General features: G+C 40.9%; 1 protein-coding gene across 1 annotated transcript; it reads left to right on the forward strand.

Annotated features, from left to right (window-relative positions):
- The first annotated feature begins 16,452 nt into the window (after nucleotides 1-16,452).
- On the forward strand, nucleotides 16,453-20,919 carry LOC143030179 (uncharacterized). Its single transcript, XM_076193341.1, has 2 exons — nucleotides 16,453-16,704; nucleotides 16,831-20,919. Exons 1-2 carry the CDS (start codon nucleotides 16,453-16,455, stop codon nucleotides 20,917-20,919), a joined length of 4,341 nt encoding a protein of 1,446 aa, XP_076049456.1.
- The last annotated feature ends 313 nt before the right edge of the window (nucleotides 20,920-21,232 follow it).

A 21,232-nucleotide genomic window follows, 5' to 3' on the forward strand; every position in this document is an offset into this window, starting at 1 on the left:
CACATAGATTCTTGTGTAACTTGCAACCAATTCAGAGGCCCTAACCTGAAGCAAATCAACATAAAAGATATCCCACTCCCTGCTGAGCCATGGGAAACACTTGGCATTGACCTACTGAAAATGCCAACGAGCCATCAAGGTTCCAATTATGTACTCACAGCAGTTGAGTATTTCTCTAAATACACAATCTTAATACCACTCCAGGACAAAACAGCAGAGACTGTAGCCAAAACCCTGGTCAACAATATCTTTTGTAGATACAACATACCACACACAATGTTATCTGACAATGGCTCAGAATTCAAAAATGAGGTGATGCGCGAAATAGCACATCTTTACAACATTGACCAAACATTTGCCACTGCATATCACCCCCAGGGAAACGGTCTGACTGAGCGAACAAATCGCAAGGTCCTAGAAATTCTCAGACCATTGGTCAATGACCTCATGGACAGTTGGGAAGATTGGCTACCACAGGTACAAGCCAGTATCAATAGCACAGTCAATTCCGCAACAAAGATGTCCCCACATGAGATCATTTTCGGCCAACCAATGCGCCTACCCTACCAAATATTCAACCCCCCCCCCACCCTTATACAACCTAGATAACCTCGCACACTGCATCAAAAGAGGTATGCAAACAATTTACAAAAAAGTTAGAGCAAACCTGAAAGAAGCCCAGGAAAAGACAAAGACAAAACAACACAAACGGTCAATTCCACTTGACATAGCACCTGGCGACACAGTCATGGTAAAAGACTCAGGTAGAACAAACAAACTCAAACCCAAATTCCTAGGCCCCTTCATAGTCACAAGTTCACTCCCTAACAATGTTTTCCTACTAACAGATCCTTCCGATCACACCACCTTCACCATACATGGAGAGAAGTTGAGAAAGGTCAAACTGAACCTCGACCCAATCTCACCTCCCATCCACAACCCACCTATCACAGACACACACCAATCACCAAAACGCAAGTCTCACCCCATGACTCTGCGTCGACGCAACTAAACATGCACTCTAGCTCTCGCCCCTGAAGATGCAGGACGTCATGTATCTATCAGTGGAGGTTAAAATGGCCCATTTCCAATAAGAACTCTTTTCCACATATCTATAAAACTTCTCTACTTCCTTCCGACCAATATAATCTTAGCGAGAGTCAGATAAACATATCCTCATTCACTGAGACATAACCTTCATCCTCCAAAAGTGAATACATCATTAATTACCCACCTTAAACTTCGACTACTTTTGACATGGACTCATTCGACTTACATCATAGGATTCTTCCATATAACTCCACGGCCCTTTCCCTCTTAATCATTCTCTTTTATACTAATAATAATAATCATATTCTGTTGCATGAAGTAACACCTTCCAAAACCTTTCCACCTCCATACCCAAATTGTTGTAAACCTAGATTAAGTTTATTCTTGTGTCTCACCCAATATCTTAAATACTATAAACATTCTTACAGAAACTATATATCCATACTATGAAATAAAACAAGTGCAATGTGACACACCAAACTGACCATAGAACAGTGTTTAGAAAAACAACACTCCCAACAGTGATAGTGTTAAACCATAAAAACAATAACATTTAAAAAGTGAATTAAACAGTGTATGTGTATGTTTACAAGTGACGTTGGATGGAAACGACGTAACAATGCCGTTACACCCGTCCCGTTACACACATGTAACTCGATTTGATACAGTATTCGAGTTCATCGTTCTTACCGCCACCACGTATAACGGGTAAAATTTGTCGGAAATCTCCAGCACAAACAAAAACTTTTCCTCCCATAAACTTATAATTTTCAAGAATATCCCTCAACGTTATATCGAGTGCGGTCAACGTATTCTTCTTTGTCATTACGACTTCGTCCCACACAATCAAAGACGCCATCTCTAACAACTTTGCAAGTTCACTTCTCTTCTTGATTGCGCATGCATACATACATACATACATACATACATACATACATACATACATACATACATACATACATACATACAAACATACATGCATACATACAAACATACATGCATACATACATACATACATACATACATACATACATACATACATACATACATACATACATACATACATACATACATACATACATACATACATACATACATATATCTATGTTCTAAAAAAGAATTTGTTGTCGAAATGGTCGGACTGGCAGTTCCGCCGAAAAGAGGACATCGCCGGGTTTAGTTGTCATAGTAATATGGCTGCGTAACGTCTTCTAGGAATAAACGCTGGCCTCTGTTTGGCCAAGAGAGTGGTAACGTCAAGGAAACGGAGACGACTGATTGGCGAAGAGCGGTGACGTCTCGACAACGGAGACGACTGATTGGCTAAGAGCGAGACGTTCGTAAGCCCCCGGGGAAGCCTCTGGAAACACCCGGGGAGGCCTTTGGGAGACCCTGGATAGTCACTCGGGTACCTCTGAGAATCCCTGTAGGGATTCTCTGTGAAACCCTCAAGGAACTCCTGAGAAGCCCATTAAGAACCCCCTGGAACATCAAGGGGAGCACTTGTGGAGCCCTTGAGGTGCACTCTGGAAACTCCTGGGGAGTCCCTGTGGAACCCCTTGGAATCTCTCAGGGGAGCCCCTGGTACTAATAAAAGAATTCCTGTAATCGGACCGGAAACCGGAAATCCCTCAAGGGGACACGTCCCCTCCGGCCCCGGTTGTGTGAGTCGTCCCTTGATATCACGTCGGGCCCTGCCAAAAATATTGAATAGACCTTTACTCTCGGACAGGGGTCAGCGTGTCCGCATTCTGCCGGGTTCTGACGGATTGGGAAAACCGATCGGGTCACAGACTTTTAGTAATACTGATTCTATTAGGCTGTAGTAACATCGATTTCCTGCTCCGATTCTGGCTTCCACTTCCTGTTTCATTCTTCCGTCACTGGTCACCTTTACTCCTAAGTATTTAAAATCTTTAACATTCTCTATGTCCATCCCCGCAATCTGTACCCTTTCCGGCAAATTAGACTCTCTTGCTACCTTTATTATCTTTGTCTTGCTCTCATTGGTCTTGAGTCCAACACTTTCTGCAGCTTCTTTAAAGAGCACCGCCAGGTTTTCCATTTCTGTTTGATTCTCTATCATGATGTCAATGTCGTCAGCATATGCTAATAGTTTTATGGTTATATCTTCCAATTTTATTCCTTCGTCCCTCCTATTCATACTAACTCTGATTATTTTTTCCATTGCCATATTGAATAACAGTGGTGAGAGTATGCATCACCTTGATGTTCAAAGAAAACATTGAAGATTACTCAGAAGAACAAGGTGAAAGATTTCACCAGGATGTCAGCTCTTTCGAGGAGCGCTACAAGGGACAGTACAGTGAAAGTATGATGGGGGGCTACATCTTGGACGCTTTGCGCGAAAGTGAACTGAAATGCAATCGTCAATCTCGTAGACAAACTTCTCTTTGATTAAGACTTGCACTCACGACCTATTCTCTATATATTTGACCAAAATTTGCTAACTAATAATCCGTATGGAAGAAGGTATTTAGTTTCATTGTGGACCTAGTATCATTATCCTCCAAATGTGTTATTATTATTTTTTTAATTGTCCGTGGATAATGAATCAAATTTGGGTTCTTGTTCTAGAATGTCCTCTCCCTCCTCTCCTAACTGGATCTCTAAATCTTAGGACTAAAGCGGCCCATACACGATCAATTATATTGCGCAATTTAATTGTCAATTCAGAGTATTGACAATGAAATTGCGCAATATAATTGATCGTGTATGGGCCGCTTTAGAGTCATGTCTCGGGGCAAAGTTCTCAGTGCCTAATCATCACCTGCCACAAACCATCACCCCCTTACTGCCTATAACCCTAATTTGTGTAACGTGATTATAGGATACTGGTATACACAATAAAATATGCATTTGTTGTGTGTGAAAAGTATATGAAAATCAAAGAGTATTTTTTATGTGTAATAGAAAAAAGCATTCCTCAGACTGTAACGTGGTTGTGATAAGGGAAATACTTAATATTTTGTTGATTTTAACGTGGAAATCGTCGATTAAGGTAAAATGTTCAGAGCTTTTTTGACCACTTTCTTATGATAACTATTATGTCATCATTGTGGGCAGCAAGACCAGTCTGGAATTGCCGCCCCTCTAAAAGTGCGCTACAAGGAATAGCCTACGTTCAGTGTGTGGCTTACGTCGTGCCAAATCAGAGTACAAGTACATGCCTCCCCCACCCTCTCTCTCTCTCTTGTTTCCCATCTATATGCTATCTTATTTTTTCTTATATTCTCTATATAGAAAAGGAAACTTTTTAGTACAATGAGTATCACTTTTTAGGATTATAACAACGATTACCCACACCATCACATCTGTCTCACCTGTGACAACCTCGGCGTGGTAACATGGGGAAAAAGCGCTACTGCTACGTGTCATAGAATTTATTCAAATCGTTATCATAATCCTAAAAAAAGTGATATTCATTGTATTATACAGCTTCCTTTACTGTATACAGAAGAAAAAAATAGATAAAAATAACACATGGACGAGAAATAAGAGAGAAACAACTAAGGTCCATTTGCCACAATGGAGTGCACAAACTACAGTCTACCGCAGAGCCTTGAGAACATATCAGCAATGAATAGTGGCTTCTACTAGCCACTATTCATTGCTAGTAGAAGCCTTGTGGGTCTCCATCTTGGTTGTGAGTTTTGAAAATCTGGCTGATATGTTCTCAAGGCTGTATGAATTAGCTCCGTCAGGTGCTGGTTTTATAAGGATTGCACAATGCTTCGACTTCACACACTTCATTACAGAGTACAGTGATTCCCAGCAATATGTTGTGCTGAAAATTGATATGAGTCGCACACTAGTTTTCTTCAGTTTAGGATATTTTATTTCTGAAACTTGTTTTCAGAACTCAATTGTAGACTGGGATTTGTGGATCATCCAGGTCCTCCTGTGATTCCACTAGTTCCATTTTCAGCACAGCAGATGATTCCGTAACTAGAGGTTCGGGAATTGGACATCCATCATTGACGACATCAACCCTGAATGGATTTACAAGAAAGGCAAAGCAAGGCATCAGCTTCCGCAAGTCATCAAACTTGTCTAGGAAATTATCAAGCAGTACTTATAATTTCTATTTGTATTCTTCCAGTTTGTGGTCTTTTATTTCATTATCAGGGAATTCATTTAGGCTTCTACTGAGATTGGGAAAGTGTGTGAAGTTTCTTGCCAATAGGTCTCTTTGAAAAACTCTTACTTTATTCTGAAAGATGAAAATTGTCTGAGTAAGATCAGAAACAATCTTATTCTTCCCCTGAAGAGTTTGTAGATGTTTTATTATATCAGTAAGGAACATCAGATCTTGCATCCATTCATAATTTTCCAGTTGAGGATGGGATCTTTTCTTTAAGAAAAGTAATAATAGACTTCAACAGATCTACAGATCCTACTTAAGACATTGCTGGTTGACAGCCACCTCACAATACAGTAGAAAGAGATATCACTGGGTTTATCTTCGAGATCCAGTTCTTCATTAAAGTTTCTAAACTGTCGGTAAGTATTCCCATTTGAGCGTATGAAACCGGCAATTTCAAGGACAGATTTCATCACATCTTCGTACTTGAAGTATCTGGCTACCAGGTGTTCACGATGATGCAGTGAACAGGAAGAAACTCTGGAAAGCTAGGATAATTTTTGATAAGTTCAATTAATCCTACATGTTTTCCCACCATTGCATTTTTAATCCATTAAACTTCGAAGACAAGATTCTTGTCATTTGGTCAAATAAAACAAAAAATCATAAAACACCAAAATGTTTGATCAAACACCAGAAAAATAAGACGTCAGTCCTCGCTGCGCGCGAAGCGAGGACTGACGTCATATTTTTCTGGTGTTTGATCAAACATTTTGGTGTTTTATGATTTTTTGTTTTATTTGACCAAATGACAAGACATCTTGTCATCGGAGTTGAATGGGTTAACAGTGTCCGCTGGCTATCATACGAAAAGTTTTTTTATGATTTGTTTCATAGTGGCGTTTCAATTTCTCCCACTCTGGCTTAAAATTTCTGTTTTCATCTTCATACATACATATATACATACATACATACATAATTATACCAAAGGCTTTTTCCCCCTACACGGGGGGTAGCCAAAAAGAAAAAGGTATAGAAACCACTCCCACACATTCCATTTCCTATATATTCCACTCCCCTCCACCCTCCTCCCTCCCTCTTATCTTGGCACCTCCTGGATAACGGGTCATCCTTGCATACTGTCCACTGCCCTGGGTCAGAAGTAGTGTCGCAAAACACAGCACATCCACAGCAAGGCCGCTTCATAAATTCGGCGACCCCCTCTCCGTCCCCCCATGCAGAAAAGGAGAAATCCCTTCGGGCTGCGTCAATTTTTTTTCTCATACATACTTCCTCACCCCCCCCCCATCCCCCACCCACTCCCCCTCATGCATCACAGCATCATCTATACACAACCCCTCTCCATTCACCCCTATCTTCTGTCCTCTCCCGTCCTTCCTCCACAGACATTCCTCTCTTTTGTAATGCCCATTTCACCCCATCCATCCATCTCATCCTAGGACGCCCCCTCATATTTACTCCTTCCACCTCCGCCTTCCACACTTCTTTTACTAATCTTTCTTCACTCATTCTTTCCATGTGTCCAAACCATCCCAATACTCTTTCATCAACCCTATCTCCCAGTTCTCTTTCCACCCCTGTTCTCCTACTCACCTCCTCATTTCTCACTCTATCCAGCCTAGTAACCCCTATCATACTTCTCAGACATTTCATGTCAAACACATTCAAAATCCTTCTCTCTTCCTCTCTTATGTCTCATGTTTCTGCCCCGTAAAATGCCGTTGGCACAATCACTCCTTCATATAACATCCTTTTAGCATCCATTCCCAGATGTCTATTTCTCATTACACTTTTCAATCCACCAAGACATTTATTTGCTTCTCTCAATCTACATTCTACCTCCACCCCAAATCCTCCCTTTCCTGCCACATTCGCACCCAAGTATCTAAAAGTATCCACTTCCTCCAGTCTTTCACCATTTATGCTCACTTTCAGCCTACTGTTACTCTCTCCCCTTGTACATCTCATCACCTTACTTTTGCCCACATTTATCTTCAGCTTCCTTCCTTCACACACCTTCTCAAACTCTGTCACTAACTTCCCAAACCCTCCTCTGATCCTGTTACAAGTGCAGTGTCGTCAGCAAACAACAACTGGCTCACCTCCCACTTTTCTCCATTTTCTTTAATCATCTCCAATCCTTGACCCACCACCTTGCATTCACCTCACGCAACCACCCCATCCATTTAAAGATTGAACAGCCAGGGTGACATAACACATCCCTGGCGAAGTCCTACCTTTACCTCAAACCATTCACTCTCTCCATTTCTAATCCTAACACAAGCTCTACAACTCTCGTAAAAACTCTTGACTGCTCTTAACAGCTTTCCTCCTATTCAATATATCTGCAGTACCTCCCACAGTTCTTTCCTGTCTACCCTGTCATAAGCCTTTTCCAGATCCATAAAAGCTCCCCCCAAAAAATCCTTACATTTTCCTATAGCTTTCTCACATATCTGTCTTACCACAAAAATCTGATCAACACAACCCCTACTTGTCCTAAACCCACACTGTTCCTCACCAATTACTCCCTCTGTTCCTCTCCAAATCCTCTCAATCAAGACCCTCCCATAAGCCTTTTCAACTACACTCAACAAGCTGATCCCTCTGAAACTAGTACACTCACACTTATCCCCCTTTCCCTTGTAAAGTGGAAATATACAGGCACTCCTCCAGTCCTCCGGCACTCTACCCTCTCTTAAACAACATTAAATAACCTCACCAGCCAGTCCGCCATAACTGTACCTCCTTTCTTCAGACATTCTGTATGACATCCATCCAACCCAGGTGCCTTACTTGCTCTCATCATCTTAACAGCTGCTTTCACTTCATCCTTTCTTATTTCTCCTCCATTTTCCTCACTCCTCACTCTCATTTTCTTAGCGCTTCCCACTGCATCTACCTTTCCCTCCCTATCCTCCTTCACATTTAGCAACTCCCTAAAATACTCTGCCCACCTTCCTCCCACTGCTTTCTCTTTCATTATCATCTCTCCATCTACACCTTGTACCTTTTCTTCTCTACTTGATTCGCCTCCCCTTTCTCTTTTATCTTCCTTCCAAAACATCTTTTTATTATTTTCAAATTTTCTGTCATACTCTTACCCCATTTCACATCTGCTCTCCTCTTTGCTTCCTTTATTTTATGCTTAACTTCTCTTCTCTTTACTTTGTACCTCTCATACGATTCCCTCGTCTTAATTTGTAGCCAATCCATGAATGCCTGCTTCTTCTCTTCTACACCTTTCTTTGCTTCCTCATCCCACCACTCACTACCCTTCCTTGTTCCACACACCATCTTTGCACACCTCATGACTCCCTCCTTGAACCATCCCCATTCCTCCTCCAGTCCCAGTTCTACTCTATCCTTTACTCCCTCCCACTCCTCTTTCAGCTTCTTTTTATACTCATTCTCCTTTTTTTCCTCATTTAAGCAGTTCACTCTAAGTACCTCCCTACTTTCTGCCCTTTTCCTCTTTCTCCACCTATTCTCCACTCTCAATTTACCTCCCACTAGAAAATGATCTGATTTTCCCCCACTCTCTCCCCTTAGAACATGTACATCCTTAACTCTTCCTACCATACTCCTGATCACCACTATATAGTCCATTAACGCTCTATCTGCCACCCTTCCATCCACCACCCTTTCCCATGTGTACTTATGCTTGACTTTCTTTCTAGACACTGTGTTTGCTATCATCAACTCTCTTTCTAGACACATCTCCACCATCAATTCTCCACTATGATTTTTACCCTGAAACTCCATACTTCCCAATCACTCCGTCTATTGATTCATTTCCTATCCTAGCCATAAGGTCTCCCAATACAACTACACTGACATTTCTCCCTAATCTCTCTATGCACTCATTTATATCTACCCAAAAAGCCTCCCTTTCCTCTACTCTCTTTTCACTACCAGGTCCATACGCACTTGCAAAAACCCACATGTCCCTTCCCAGCTTCACCTTCATCCACATCAACCTTGATGAAACCTCCTTCCACCCCACTACCCGCTTACTTTTCTCTTCACTTACTAGTATAGCCGCCTCTTCTCTCCCTCGTCACCTCTTCACATCCAGCACATCCATTTTTTTCTCACAAACATACTGCCTATCTCTTCCCTTTTACTCTCATCTGTACCACATTCACGCACATTAAAAGACCCAAACCTTAGGGTACTGGTTGGAAAGCTTCCAGACCCTCTTATGCCTTTACTTTTTTGTAGGAATGTCCCTTTTAGGGCTACAGATTGTAGGACTCGTAATCCCGTCCCCCGTCCCGTTTTTTTGTCGCCTTTTACGACTCAAGTGGAGAGACTTGGTGGTAGCATTCTCTTCCCCCACCACAGGGTCCGCGAAAAAAGGGAATGAATAATCAGAGAAATGGTGCAGGACAGTAACAAGGGATTGGGGGACAGCATAACGGAGGGATAGTCGTAGTATAAAAGTGTCATCATTTCTCTATGCACAGAGTTTTCCTCTGTCACAGACAAAATTATGTGTGGCTCTGGTCCGTAGGGGCGCCCCATATAAACCCTAAAGTATCAACTGCATGCTACTTTACCACAATAACATGCAGCCAATACCCAAGACGGCCATCTTCTTTCAGAAAAAAATTCAGACACTTTTAAACAAGACTTGTATCCAAAGTGTACCAACTATGTTTCTACAGTATAACGTCTGGCACTTTCTCGGTAGTTCCATTACCAGGGCTGCCAGGTGTTCTGAGATGAAAATAGCCACATGCTATACTAAATATAGACATAGATAGCCATATTTTTAAATAGAATGATATTTGGTAATCAATAATTAAAAAACAATAGCCTAGCATTCATAAGTGTTAATTTAAATTCAAAATTACATAAAAATTGGCACTAAAAATCAAGAATAAGACATTAATGAGTAGAAGTGGTACCGTCGCAGTTTAATTCGTACTGTGTTTAGAACATCTGGATGTATAAAGAACGTTGTCAAATGTGACGCAATTGAAACATACGGATAAAAAAAAAAAAAAAAATCAGATGCTACGCATACTGGATAATTTCATCTTAATTTAGAGTAACTTTCTTATCATAAATTACTTTTTTTATATTTTCCTAATTTCAGATTATAATGCTAATAATTGGATAATTTAATTTATAATATTTTCACCAAACATGAACGTTAAACTTTCGTTTTAATCAAGTGGTGTTTCAATTCATATCCAGTGAAAATAATAAAACTTTATTTTTCTTTATTTTTTTTTACCTTTTATGTTAAATGTGATGAATAAAAGGAGATCAGCCAAAATATTTCCACGAGCCCCATATAGGTCAAAGAGATGCTGATCCATCCACACGGATAAATGTGTTCCTTGAACCATTTAATTCATGTGGATTACAATATGTTCCCATGAACTTGTGACGCCATATCCCACCCTACTAAAATATATTCAGTATCTCCTATTTCTTTGACCTGGACATTACGATCATTTTTTTTCTTTTTTTTTATGGCGGTAGGTCTATGATTTCTAGTCTCTCCGAGTAGAGCTTATCTGAAAGGATAGAAACTAATTTGGTCGCTGCCCTTTGCATTCTTTCAATCTTATTTCTCTCAATTTGTTCGAGCACCAATGAATATTTTAGTCTTGTGTGTGTGTGTGTGTGTGTGTGTGTGTGTGTGTGTGTGTGTATTCACTTGTATTCACTTGGTCTTTGGATCACGTGTTGGACTCATGATCGACAACTATTTCCCTCCTGGAAGAGAGCTGAGCTCGTAGGTCCGATCTATGGGTAATGCTATGACCTTACACACACACACACACACCCAACACCCCGCCCACGAGAGTCAGAGTAACGACCCGAAGCGCATCTGTACCGAAATAATTTCGGCCCTGGGCAGGATTCGAACCAAGCACTACAGGCACCACCATGCTAGTAGTTCATCGCTCTACCAACTGTGTATGTGTGTGTGTGTGTGTGTGTGATTCACCATGGTCTTAGATCACGTGTTGGACTCGTGATCGACAGCTATTATCCTCCCGAAAGAGAGCTCAGAGCTCATATATAACCTATCTATGGGTAATGCTGTGACCTTACACGTACACCCCCAACTCCCCGCCCACGAAAAATTGGAGTAACGACTCACAGTGCAGCGTTACTAAAATTATTTCAGCCCTGGGCGGGATTCGAGCTCGGACCACTGTAGCAGCTGTTGCAAACGCTACCACTGCGCCGTCGAGTCGCGTGTGGGAGAATGTGTGTGTGTATGTGTATGTGTGTATACATATATGTATATCTCTGTGTGCGTGTGTATGTGTGTATGCATATAATGTACGTTTATGACTGTATGAGTACCTAATTGTGTTTTGTAGAAGAACTCCGTTATATAGGTACGCTCGAGAAAGACTAAATTCCGTTATTTTGAGGCTTACTCCTAGCGATGTTCGAGAATTCATGCTACATACATTTACAAGCATTAGCTATGAAATACATGATAAATAATGTAGAAAATAAGTGGCAAATGATGGAATATACAACATTAGAAGGCATTACTGAACCATTTTTTCGGTAATACAATACTCACAAAGTACGGTTTTAGGTGAATTATAGTACAGTACAGTATGGTCAGTTTTGGGTACAGTATCAAGTACAGTTAGTGACGGTACAATAAAATGTTAATTATTAAATCAAGGCATGAATATTCACTTCTTTTGTCTATTTGTTTTTCGTTTTATATATATTTTTTCTCTTGTTTTCTGGTTTTATGTGCTTACAAACTAAGTTATCTTCACTAGGGTCTTACTAGGATCTTACTGGTGGCACTGGAGAATCATCAGTATTCTCATCCAGTACTATTGCCACACCAGTAGTAGTGGGCTGGGGCTCGCCAAAGGTCGAGGGCCGGGGCTGGTTAGAGGTAGAGTCCCTCTTTGCAGCCCTTCAGAATATGATGCAGATGTCTGACTGCTTTGATGACTTTCTTCGGGCATCCATAATCTGATTCTTAAACCTATTGAGATACATAACATCCTGGGCTGTGAAATACTGCTGGCGTTCTGTAAATTTTATTGCAGTGTCGAATGCTGCCAAACCCTCATTCCATGACATTACGGAATCAACTTCTTCCTCCCCACTCTCCTCTTCATCATTTTCCTGACCTCGTCCTCTGACTACAGCAGATCATCAGTATCCAATGAGTAAGTGACAGGAACGTCATTGTCGACATCAGTCCACTCCTCAAATTCATCGGCATCCACATTAATCTTGCCGCTTGACTCAATCATATCTTTTATTTATTTATTTATTTATTTATTTTTCAGATTCTGAGCCACTGTAACAAACCCTTCAAACTCTGTGCGTCAAACTGGTCGTCTTGGATCACTATACGCCATAACTTGGGCCAGGCACGATTCAGGGTCTTGCTCTTTACATTTTTCCATGCAGCATCTGATACAAATACAGTATATATGGCATCCTTGACAGTGAATGTCTTCTTTCAATGTTAATACCTTCCTGGCACGTTCCTTCACGTTTTTTGGGTATGGCTGAGGCTGAGAAAAGCGATATTTAGGGCCAAAAAGAAGTACACGAGAGAGCACTTTTCGGCATGGGCGGACAAACTGCGCTTCGAACTTTTGGCGGGAAGGCTAAAACAACAACAAAAACGTCGGACCATGCGTACCGTTACTATGGATACCGTCATAAAGAGGTTTTGCTGTATACAGGAAAGAAGCACCGCTCATTTGGTCCCGTCTTCTCTCCAATTGATCAAACCTAGCCAACTTAACCCATTAAACTCCGATGACAAGATTCTTGTCATTTGGTCAAATAAAACAAAAAATCATAAAACACCAAAATGTTTGATCAAACACCAGAAAAATATGACGTCAGTCCTCGCTTCGCTTATTTGTACCGTTTGATCAAACATTTTGGTGTTTTATGATTTTTTGTTTCATTTGACCAAATGACAAGAATCTTGTCATCGGAGTTTAATTGAGTTCCAATTATCATATTTAGATTTGAGTTCATATATTGTTCCAGCTTTGGCTATATCACCTAAGCTATTCCAAGTCTTTATGCATCTATATGGAATAATGTATTTCTTCACATCCCTTAGACATGTGGTCTTTTTTAATTTGTTCTAGTGACTTCTTAAAATGCTCCCACCCTTCTGTCAATCCAATATCCCCTTTGGTGACCTTAACTCTGTTATCATATCACTTCTTTCTCTTCGATCTTTCAAAGTTGGTAGACCCAGTGCTTTTAGTCTCTACTCATATGGTTCATCTGTCAGGCTGTAGACCAGTTTGGTTGCTGCCCTTTGTATTCTCTCAATATTGTTTACATTCATCGCTCTGTGTGTGGACAATACCACTGACACATATACCAGTCATGGACAGATCAGGGTTTCGATTATTTTTTCCATCATCTCTTCATCCATATAGTGAAAAGACATTTCAATCTTCTATAGCAGTCCGTACGCTTCTCCCACAATCCCGCTGATATTTCTGTGGGTCCATGACTTTTCGTCGCCGTCTTTTCGTCGCCGGACTTTTCGTCGCCGACGTTTCGTCGCCGGACATTTCGTCGCCGCGACTTTTCGTCGCCGGACGTTTCGTCGCCGCGACATTTCGTCCCCGCGACTTTTCGTCGCCGGTCTTTTCGTCGCCGGACTTTTCGTCGCCCCAAGCATAAATTGTATGCAAAGATTGACAATATTTGAAATATAAAATAATTGAAATATAAAATTGGAAATATATGATTTAATGCCAAATTCAATATAAATTTACTTCTTCTGATTGATCTTGATGTGATTATTGGTAGTAGCGTCTGTCCAGCCTTACTAAAGAACTTTACATTTCAATACATATGGACTATTTACTAATAACTTACTAATTTTATAATAAATGATTTTACCATTACACTTTAATGAATAGCTTCATAATTATGATTTCGTGTCAAATTATTACTGTATGATATGCCAATAATAAATTATCATATATACTGACGTGTCAAATATATATTTAGATAATGATGTATTAAATTATTTATTGTAATCTAAATAAAATTGTATTTCATCTACGTAAGTTAGGGCTCAGGTATTTGCAATTCGGACTGGTTAAGGCAAGAATGAATGGTTTATACGGCACTGAGATGTATAGCTATTTGCCACACTCATATTATTGCATTGGGAGTAGGAATATAAGCACAAGTATGACATTAAATCATATATTTCCAATTGTCAATCTTTGCATACAATTTATGCTTGGGGCGACGAAAAGTCCGGCGACGAAAAGACCGGCGACGAAAAGTCGCGGGGACGAAATGTCGCGGCGACGAAACGTCCGGCGACGAAAAGTCGCGGCGACGAAACGTCCGGCGACGAAAAGTCGGCGACGAAAAGTCCGGCGACGAAAAGACGGCGACGAAAAGTCGTGCACCCTATTTCTGTCAGGTGACAAGTTGTCTTTTATTAACATTCCCAATTCTTTCTCCTCGTTTGCTTTTGTTATGGGTTCACTTCCTAAGGAATATTTTAAGGATGTTCTTTTGCCACTGTTGCCCACTTCCAGTAATTTGCATTTTTTTTTATTAAAAACTTACCACTCATTCCAGGATCCATGCAAAAATAGTGTCCATATTTTTTTGCAACTGTTTACAGTCCTCCTCGCTTTTCACTCTTCTCATAATTGTTGCGTCACCTGCAAAGAAGATGGCGGAGATTGTTATATCTTCCATCATGTCATTGACACAGACAGGAAACATTATTGGTGCAAACACTAAACCTTGTGGAACTCTACTCATTACTCCTCTCTACGTTATTTATCATGTATGTATATATATATATATATATATACATATGTATGTGGACATCTATATATATATATATATATATATATATATATATATATATATATGCACATATGTATGTACATATATACATTTTGCAGTAATTTACAAGGCACACGTGAAAACAATTTGCAGAAAAAAACACTGGGAAATAAGAAGCTAGTCCGAACGTTTTCGTCTTAAATAGACGAAAACGTTCGGACTAAGCTTCTTATTTCCCAGTGTTTTTTTCTATATATATATATATATATATTATACATATATATATATATATATATATATATTGTAAGGTATACCTCTACTAACCACCTATTACCACCTAACAACCACTACGACACTTCTGAATCACACCCCGCCACGTCGCACCATGTTTCATCGAGCCGGCTTCAAACCCTCGAAGCACCTGAGGTTTCGACTCTCTCCTATAAAATGAGGGTTCACCGCCCCATGAGTCAGTCTCAGCTGTAAGCTGAATACACTCGCTTCTAATCTGGTGTTGGTGGACGAGAGACGAAATCGGACTACTCATCATCCCTTCGGTGCTGGTAACGTAGGGCGTTGCGGAAGGAACCAAATTCTCTGTGTACTCAAGTTCTTAATTTGTTCAAGTTCCTAGTGGTCAAGTTGAATAGTGTTAATTTAATTTAAGTCTAATTTAATGTTAAGTTTAATTGTATTTGTTGGGAATGTCAGTTGGTAATAAATATTGTTAAATGTTATTGTATGCTTTAAATTCATTCACTTCGAAATGTTATGTATGTTCCCCCCTTAGACTAACCTTGACGTACGTAACATTTGTGGGGGCCCGACCGGAATCTGACCCGTTGATCGTAATAAGTCATCGTAATCACTCTGATTCTCTCTAATAGTTTGATAATTGTATTTAACTTGAAATTGAAAAATATTTTCACCTGGAACTTGACTTCTCTCCGCAACGTCTCTATACCTTGTGTGCATTTATTGTGAATCCTGCTTGTACCTGCTTTAAATTCTCTATAAATGGCCAAATAGGGGTAGTTAGTACAGTAGGTTGTTCTATGTATTGTTCTTACCGACAGAAGTGGTGTTCTCCCACATACAGCTTGCAATTGTGACTCCTTTTCCTTGCTTACTATAACTTATGTGAATTTACTTTATGCACGATTACGTCGCTGTAACTTGACCAACCCAAATACTCTACTTTTTACTTAAACTACAGAGTATACCTATGAATAGGGCCCTTGTTTTACAGTAGTGTGGGCTGCTGTCCCCCTGTTTCCTTTTGGCTTGTTACGAGTAGAACGTACCTTGCAAGAACCTAATTCGGTCTTGCCACTTAAGTTTATGCCAGGTGATAAACTTCATGATACCTGTAAGGCCTTTAGCTTATTCTCGAGTTAACTTGCCAGGCTCTAAGCAGGTTTCACTTATATATGTATATAGAGTACGGAATCTTTTAAATTTAAACCATGGCTAAGCAGAGTGATTTCAAAGCGACTGAGTTTGTGGGTAACCCAGAGATCCAAGAATTCAAAGAGACTAATATTTGTAAGGACGATTTAAAGTATATAGCAAAGACCTTCAATATCTCTTTCAAACCTGACTTAAGGAAAGATGAGCTACGTGCTCTAATTCTAGCTCACTTAGGGGATAAAGAGGTCCTCGAAGCTTCACGTTCGTTACAAACTTCAGATCCTAATCTACTACTTGAACTAGAGAAAGTGAAGCTAATGTCTCAACAAATGCAAATAGACTATGAGAGAGAAGAAAGAGAGAAGGAGAGAGAAGAAAGAGAGAAGGAGAGAGAAGAAAGAGAAAAGGAAAGGGCTCATGAACTTCAACTTAAGCAATTAGACATTCAAAACAATGCCAACTCTCCTAAAACTAAGACTGATTTGCTGAAGTATGTCAAGCTTATACCTACATTTCCTGATAGTGATCCTGAGTCTTTCTTTAGGGAATTTGAATCCACAGCTCTACACTTTGAAATTCCTAAACCTGACTGGGTTTGGCTTATTAAACCTAAGCTGTCTGATAAAGCACTTAAAGTATGTAATAATGTGGACGATAACACTAATTATGACGAGGTTAAAGTAGCAATTCTAGCTTCGTACTCAATCAGTACAGAAGGATACAGACAAGCATTTAGGTCACTTAATAAACTTCAGTATCAAACTTACCATGAATTTGCCTCTGAGAAATTAAGGGGTCTTAAGAGGTGGTTAAAGTCAGCCAGTGTTAATACTTTTGATGAACTTGTTAATGTTATAGCATTAGAGGAATTTATAAGAAAGATTCCCTACTCTATCAAAATGCACCTCATCGATAGGGGAGAAAATGACCTGATTAAGGCCGCACAGTTGGCTGATGTGTTTTCCCTGGTCCATCGTTCGCCCACCAGGGAGAGGAGAGTGCTCCAGCATAATGTAAAGTCTAATAGTGGGTTTAAGGATGGTGAGCTGGTAGATCAGAGTAATTTAAAAACAAATCTAACCTGCTCATTTTGTAAAAGACGTGGACACCACATAAAACAATGCCCAGACCCTAAATGTAAAGTGTCACAAACTACTGCTCCCAGCAAACCTGTAGCTGCAATTCTGCCTGTGCCAACCAGTAAAACTGCCGATATCTTTCAGCCTTTCCGTTCACTTGGTGCCGTGTCTCTGGAGGATGGTGGCGAGGTGCACCCCATTCGTATCGTGAGAGATACAGCTGCTGCCCAGACGGTTATACTAAAGTCATCTGTTCCTGGTATAGACAGCAATTATACCGGCGAAAGTGTGTACCTCCATGACTTTAACAGCCAGTTTCCTTTGAGACTAGCTCGGGTGCACCTCAGCTGCGGCATTGTTCAGGGACCTGTAACGGTGGCGGTGAGCGAACAACCTTCCCTTCCTATCCCAGACTGTAGTTTACTTCTTGGTAATGACATAGCTGGTGGACTTGTACAAACTCCTGCTCCTATCATTTTGAGTGACACTCCCTTAACGCATAACCCTACTGATGAGTTAGAGCGAGAACAGCCAAATTTGTTCCCTAGTTGTGCGGTAACCCGATCCCAAAAATTAAAAGACGCACCTACACATTCACCCCTTCCTCCTCCAAGTGCTATTCCACAAATATTCACTGAACAGAGTTTATTAGAAGCACAACAGAATGACACTACTCTAACTCCCTTACACTCTAAAGTAGTTCCCAAGGAAGATATTCTACATCCTCCATCATTCTACTATCATGATAACATCCTCATGAGACTTTACAGACCACCGCAATTATCAGATGATGACACCTGGGCAGAATGTCACCAAATTGTATTACCCACCAGCTTGAGAACTCCTATAATGGAAGTAGCTCACCAAGGTCTCTCAGGTCATTTAGGAATAAGGAAGACATATCTTCGCCTTCTGAATGAGTTTTATTGGCCTGGCATGAAAAAAGATGTAGCTGAATTTGTTAAGAATTGCCACCCATGCCAGATTGTTGGGAAACCTAATGAAACTATACCACCATATCCATTGCAGCCTATTAAAGTACCTTTTGAGCCTTTCAGTAAATTAATTATAGACATTGTTGGACCTCTCCCAAAGACAAAGAAAGGCAACCAATACATTCTCACCACACTTTGCCCAACTACAAGATACCCTGATGCTTTTCCTCTTAAGAATATCTCTGCTAAAACTGTTGCTAATACACTCACTAACTTGTTCACGACCTTTGGAATCCCAGAAGAAATCCAATCAGACAGAGGTAGCAATTTTACCAGTGTTCTATTTGCAGAAGTTCTAAAGCTGCTCGGTATTAAACAAACTCTATCAACAGCTTACCATCCTCAGTCGCAGGGGGCCTTGGAACGTTTTCATCAGACTATGAAATCTATGATTAGGAAGTTCTGCTGTGAGGAAGACAGAGATTGGGATGAGGGCCTGCAATTTCTTCTATTTGCCATAAGGGAAACACCATCAGAATCCCTAGGGGTCTCACCTTTTGAGTTGCTCTTTGGACGCAAGGTAAGAGGACCCCTCAAGGTCATCAAAGATCATTTGATCTCCTTACCTTCTACAAAGTTAGTCACGGTAAACAATTACATTACCTCTCTTAAATCTAACTTGGATAAAGTTCGTTCTTTTGCCAAAACTAACCTAGCTCATGCCCAGTCTGTAATGAAGACTAACTTTGACTCAAAAGCCTTGGTCAGAGAGTTCAAAGAGGGGGACTTAGTCCTGGCATACATCCCTATCTCTGGTTCACCTCTTAGCGCTAAATATCATGGACCATACAAAATTTCTAAGAAACTATCAGATTCTAACTATGTAATTTCAACACCCGACCGTCGCAAGGCTACCCAACATATTCATGTGAACCTAATTAAACCATATAAGACCACTAGCCCACTACTAGACTATGAGAAACAAGTGTTAGCGGTGAATACTGTACCTAATGTTATGTCTCATACACCTAATAATGCCATGTACATTAATTTTGACAAGATTTTACCGAACATTGACTCCCATCCTACCGATAATTCGCATATACTTGGTAACCTAGTTCCCTACCTTAGTCATCTCACGAATGAACATGCCAATAATGTAACTGAAATCATTCACAAATATGACTCTCTCTTCAAAGATGTGTCCGGCATCTGCAACATTGCCACTCATGACGTGAAGCTTGTACCTGGATCTTCTCCTATTAGGCACAATCCTTATAGAATCCACCCCCAGAAGCGAGAGCAGATGAGGAGTGAGGTCAACTTCCTGCTCGACCACGGATTGGCCAGCCCGAGTCAATCCCCCTGGGCTTCGCCGTGCCTGCTGGTGCCGAAGGAGGGAGGTCAACTTCGCCTGTGTACGGACTATAGGAGAGTCAACTCTATAACTGTTCCTGACGCATATCCATTACCCCGCGTTGACGACCTAATTGACGAGGTGGGAACAGCCCAGTACATTACTAAAATAGATCTAATGAAAGGTTACTATCAGATACCTTTAACAGAAGAGGCTAAATTGATCTCTGCTTTTACAACACCATTTGGCCTCTATCATTATAATGTCATGCCCTTCGGAATGAGGAATAGTCCGGCCACCTTTCAGAGGGCAATGAACTACCTATTGCAAGACTTAAAGGGTGTGGGGGTGTATTTAGATGACATCTTGATTTTTTCTCATGACTGGCAACAACACCTCCAACAGGTAGATGCTGTACTATCCAGATTATGCCAAGCCAACCTGACTGTCAAACTCTCCAAGACCAGCTTTGGAAAGGCTACAGTGACGTATCTTGGACATGAAGTTGGGCAAGGCATCGTTCGACCCAAGACTGCTAACATCTCTGCTGTCATGGAGTACCCTATTCCCGCTACCCGGAAGGCGCTCATGAGGTTTTTGGGTATGGCAGGGTACTATCGGAGATTCTGCCCGAACTTCGCCGAAGCTGCACTTCCTCTCACCAAGCTGACCAGCGGTTCTGTTCCATACAAGTGGACACAAAATTGTCAAGCCGCGTTCGAACATCTTAAGGCGATGCTTACAAGGGACCCAGTTCTACGGTCACCAGACTTCACTAAACCCTTCGTTCTCCACACCGATGCTAGTGATGTCGCTATTGGAGCTGTACTTCTCCAGGAGAACACAGACACTCTTCACCCAGTGGCCTACTTCTCTGCAAAACTAGACGTCCATCAACTCAACTATTCTACTGTAGAGAAGGAGCTACTGGCTATAGTGGCTGCTATCAAGAAGTTTGAGTGCTACCTTCAACCTAGCATAAAACCTCTCAAAATATACAGCGACCACAACCCTCTGACTTTTCTACACCGTAACAAAACTTCGAACCAAAGGATGCTTCGGTGGTCTCTGTTCCTTCAACCATTTAACATAGACATCCACCATATCACCGGATCCCAAAACGTGTTGGCCGATACCCTGAGCCGTATATAAACCATCTTATTCTCACTCACCGCCTCTACATCCCGATGTGGCGGCGTCTTAATGGTGGGGGAGTGTAAGGTATACCTCTACTAACCACCTATTACCACCTAACAACCACTACGACACTTCTGAATCACACCCCGCCACGTCGCACCATGTTTCATCGAGCCGGCTTCAAACCCTCGAAGCACCTGAGGTTTCGACTCTCTCCTATAAAATGAGGGTTCACCGCCCCATGAGTCAGTCTCAGCTGTAAGCTGAATACACTCGCTTCTAATCTGGTGTTGGTGGACGAGAGACGAAATCGGACTACTCATCATCC

This window comes from Oratosquilla oratoria, chromosome 12 (genome assembly GCF_046742065.1).
Source record: "Oratosquilla oratoria isolate Oo_2021 chromosome 12, ASM4674206v1, whole genome shotgun sequence".
Taxonomy (NCBI): Eukaryota; Metazoa; Arthropoda; class Malacostraca; order Stomatopoda; family Squillidae; genus Oratosquilla; species Oratosquilla oratoria.

Excerpts from the sequence above, each read along its gene's own strand:
- LOC143030179 (XM_076193341.1), top strand. The coding sequence starts at position 16,453 with ATGGCTAAGCAGAGTGATTTCAAAGCGACTGAGTTTGTGGGTAACCCA. Across the intron at positions 16,705-16,830 it reads TACTACTTGAACTAGAGAAA|CAATTAGACATTCAAAACAA; the intron begins GTGAAGCTAATG and ends CTTCAACTTAAG.